The sequence below is a fragment of the Anneissia japonica genome, unplaced genomic scaffold (genome assembly GCF_011630105.1).
Source record: "Anneissia japonica isolate Jap-2015-1 unplaced genomic scaffold, ASM1163010v1 scaffold11144_len554210_cov170, whole genome shotgun sequence".
Lineage (NCBI taxonomy): Eukaryota > Metazoa > Echinodermata > Crinoidea > Comatulida > Comatulidae > Anneissia > Anneissia japonica.
In genome coordinates, this window is record NW_022708762.1 from 1 (window position 1) to 3484 (window position 3484).

The 3484-nt window shown below is 38.7% G+C and overlaps 1 protein-coding gene across 1 annotated transcript in view; it reads right to left on the reverse strand.

The window, feature by feature from the left end:
- Positions 1–52: 52 nt before the first annotated feature.
- Positions 53–3484, reverse strand: part of LOC117106571 — a gene marked incomplete at its 3' end in the record, with an annotated part of 46309 nt that continues 42877 nt past the window's right edge. Inside the window, exons 11-12 of the mRNA XM_033247954.1 lie at positions 1617–1997; positions 53–310 (exon numbers count right to left, since the gene is read on the reverse strand). Coding sequence (XP_033103845.1) covers positions 53–310; positions 1617–1997 — 639 coding nt within the window. The remainder of the gene's footprint in view (positions 311–1616; positions 1998–3484) is intronic.

Here is a 3484-nt window from a genome sequence, read left to right on the forward strand (position 1 = left end):
AGCCCAGTAACTAATGTTAAATCGAGAGAAAAGATGCTTAATCAAAATTTACCTCTAACAATTACTCGTACTATAGCGTGTTGACCTTCGTGTCGTCGTCCTTCCGGATAACATTCGTAAATACCAGCGTCTTTTTGCCGAACGTTTTCAATCGTTGCGTTGCTTAACCCCTCCCACTCTATGATATCGGATCGTCCATCTTTCTTCCATCGTAAACTGCTGACATTTACACTATCACGAATCATCATTACCAGCTTAACTGTTTCGCCAATACTTGTTGTAATAGTTCGTTGCTCTGGTACAATGGTGCCTAGAAAAGAAATGAAAAAGCGAGCATGAAATTATATTTCAAATAACTATCACAACCTTCACAATCGATAAATCATTAAACCCCATATAAAAGACATGAAAATAACAAACAATTATATACCACTGCATCCGCTCGAAAAAAAAATCCGCTCGAATTGGCCTTCGCTCGAAATGGCATCCGCTCGAATTGACTGGTGATTATTTTCTATTGAGATCCCTTTATTTGGTATAAAGTTAGCAGGAGAGCTTTGTTTGGCAGTTCCGTACATTGGATTGATAAAGGAGATTTTGTTGCTTTTATACGGGTAAAAATTAAGATGGATTGTCTATATCATAAATTTATACATAGAGGAGATTAACAGTTACATTCAGAATACTGATTTCATGACTTTCTTTACAAATCAAAGTTTATTATTACATTCTTTAGTTTTTAAACTAGCTATATTATGACCAATTAAAAAAATATAGATTATGCAATTGTAAATATAATACACACATCACGCACACCTTTAACCTTCCTCCCCCTCCCACCCACACACTGTCACACACACCCCACCCACCCGGATTGACACATACGTTAGGATAGCCACCCATTTTATTTAATTTCTAAAATGAATACGGTCATGGGATAGGGCTGGTAAAATCTTGTTCATGAATTGGTCTCAGAAAACCTAATTAGTTTACTGATATTCGACACTGACTACCTCACTTCTAATGGTGGCTTAGCTACTTTTATGATTAATGTGTGCCACCAGAAGGGTATCCCACTGGAAGCAAGTCTTCTTCGGACATTCGTGTTTTCGTGAATTGGTGTTTACATCGAATAGCCTAAATCCAATCCCATGCATTCATATGAGGTATTGATACATGAAACTTGGGTTGATAACTACTTTATAATGCTGACGAATGGTGGCGATGAGGGGCAGAGGGCAGTCCCCCGTCGTAGACATAGCCGGGGACATCGGCCCCTCGTCGGGGTCCCGGCACCACATTTGTTTATATAGGCCTACTTAAAAATAAGGACCATTACTCTAACTGCAACATACCCTATAAATTAAACAACGAAGTAGTGACCAATGTCTTTTATTCAAAATTTTATGGTATAAATATAAATTGTTCATTTTGACAAAAATCAAAAAGGGAACATTTTTGTTCATCTATTTTGTATTACTATAAGAGTCTAGGCCTATCGTATGTAATTTAGTTTGTTGTGTATGACCATTTTGGGAAAAAAGCATTTCTTCAATGGTATGACATACACGCAATGCCGCACCATGCAGCATCAACAGATATATTAATTCACTCACCTCCATTTGCTAGAAACACCATTGACGCTGAAGCCTTGTAACCATTGAATTCTGTCCGACTGTATTTTACACCGACTCTGCGTACAGCAGGGACGTCACTTGGTGGGAATGTAAGCCAACATCTACATGCTGATTTAATTTTTTTGCATTCTTCGTAAATAGTACCAGGAGTAAATATGGACTTGTTTATATGTGGGTCTGAATTTATTAACTCATTTTCCCCATAACGTGTCCCGTTGTCGTCCACCCATAAGCCTATACCAAACATGACGTTTTCGTTGTTACATTTATCCTCCCACCCAGTGTAGGCACGCAGATCCGTTGCTGTGTCTTTGTCTACAATATATACTGCACTAAAGGCTGTAAGATCAGGTAACATGGCTGAAATAGATAAACAAGTTTGAAAAAAAAAAAAAAAAAACTAATTAACCTCAGATTTCAAGTATCAAAATGCGTTCATAAGTGCTCAATTTAAATGTTTAATTTTTACGAAATTGCCTTCAAACTTACAACAAAGGTGTCATCCAAATACGTGATCTAATATTCATGAGAAATTCAATAGGCCTAATAACGATTTCTTTTTCCGTATCAAATGCGCGAAAGGGTTGATTATCTATTAACAATTATCCATTATTATTTTTAAAGGGAAGAAAGAAAAAAAAAACAGTTAGAGGTAAGTATAATGCCCTTGTCAATTGTATCCCCTTCCCCCCCAGACCCGGGCCACAGCGGAGTATTACTCAGGCTGGCCTAGACTGAGCCGGGAACGTACCTATAGGCCTAGTTGTGTCCCCGTAGTGGCGGGACGTACCTAAAATTCTCCCGTAGTTGTAAGGCATCGAAGGGGATAGGAGTTTTAGGCCTACGCGTTTAAGTAGCCGGGGTTTCGGATGTACGTCCTGTCAAATGGTCTGGTCCATCCCAGACGCGAATCCAGGATTTTTCCTGACCTTCGCTTAGATCAGGTGGTCCATGCAATGCTGGATCCAGAAATTTGAAATGTAGCGACCTTCACAGATAGACACCTCAGCCCCACCATGGTTGGGGGCTGAGGTAAGAAAAATGAAGATTACGTCGCCTTTAGATGGCTGGAAATGGCATTTTCAAGATTTGAATATTATTTTAAGTTTTTCTTCATTCTTTAAACATAATTTTGAAATATTTACCATGGCCCGCGCCGACAGGGTTCCCCTTCAATCTGGCGGTATGGGGAAATCCTCTAAGTCAGGTGTCCTAGGGTTTTTAAAGAAATGTTGCTTATTACGGAATTTCTATAAAAAGATAAACGAACAGATTTTTGAGAGAGAGACAGAGAGGGGGAGGGATTACTCAGATACGCCTCGAATGTCAACTATAAACAACATATTACAAATAAAGACATGCATAATGATATTCCCCCTGTATCAAGAACTTTGAGGGCAAGAAGGTTAGCATTTGCTGGACATTGCTACAGAAGTAAAAATTAAATTCAAGGTTCTCTTTGGGAACCAACCAATGGAAAAAAGAAACAAGTACAACCCCGACTACATGCATCGAGCGCAATTAGAAAAGGACCTAAACACACAGCGGCATAGACTTGCCACAAGTCTCTAATTTATGAATTTTTCGTAGTATTAGCGCATTTCGGAAACCGCCACTATCGTCAGTTTATGTTGAGAAACTTTTTTGATGAGAAAAATCCCAGAAAAAGCATACTATGGAACGCCATGTAAATACGTAATATGGAACGCCATTTGTGCCAAAATCGATTTATTCTTAAGCATTTCAACTGATTAAGACAAAGATTAGGGACTGGAACCCAGTCTAACAACAGCGGCAGTACATTCCACAAATTATGGAAAACAGATTTGTGGAGAACAGTCCTAAAA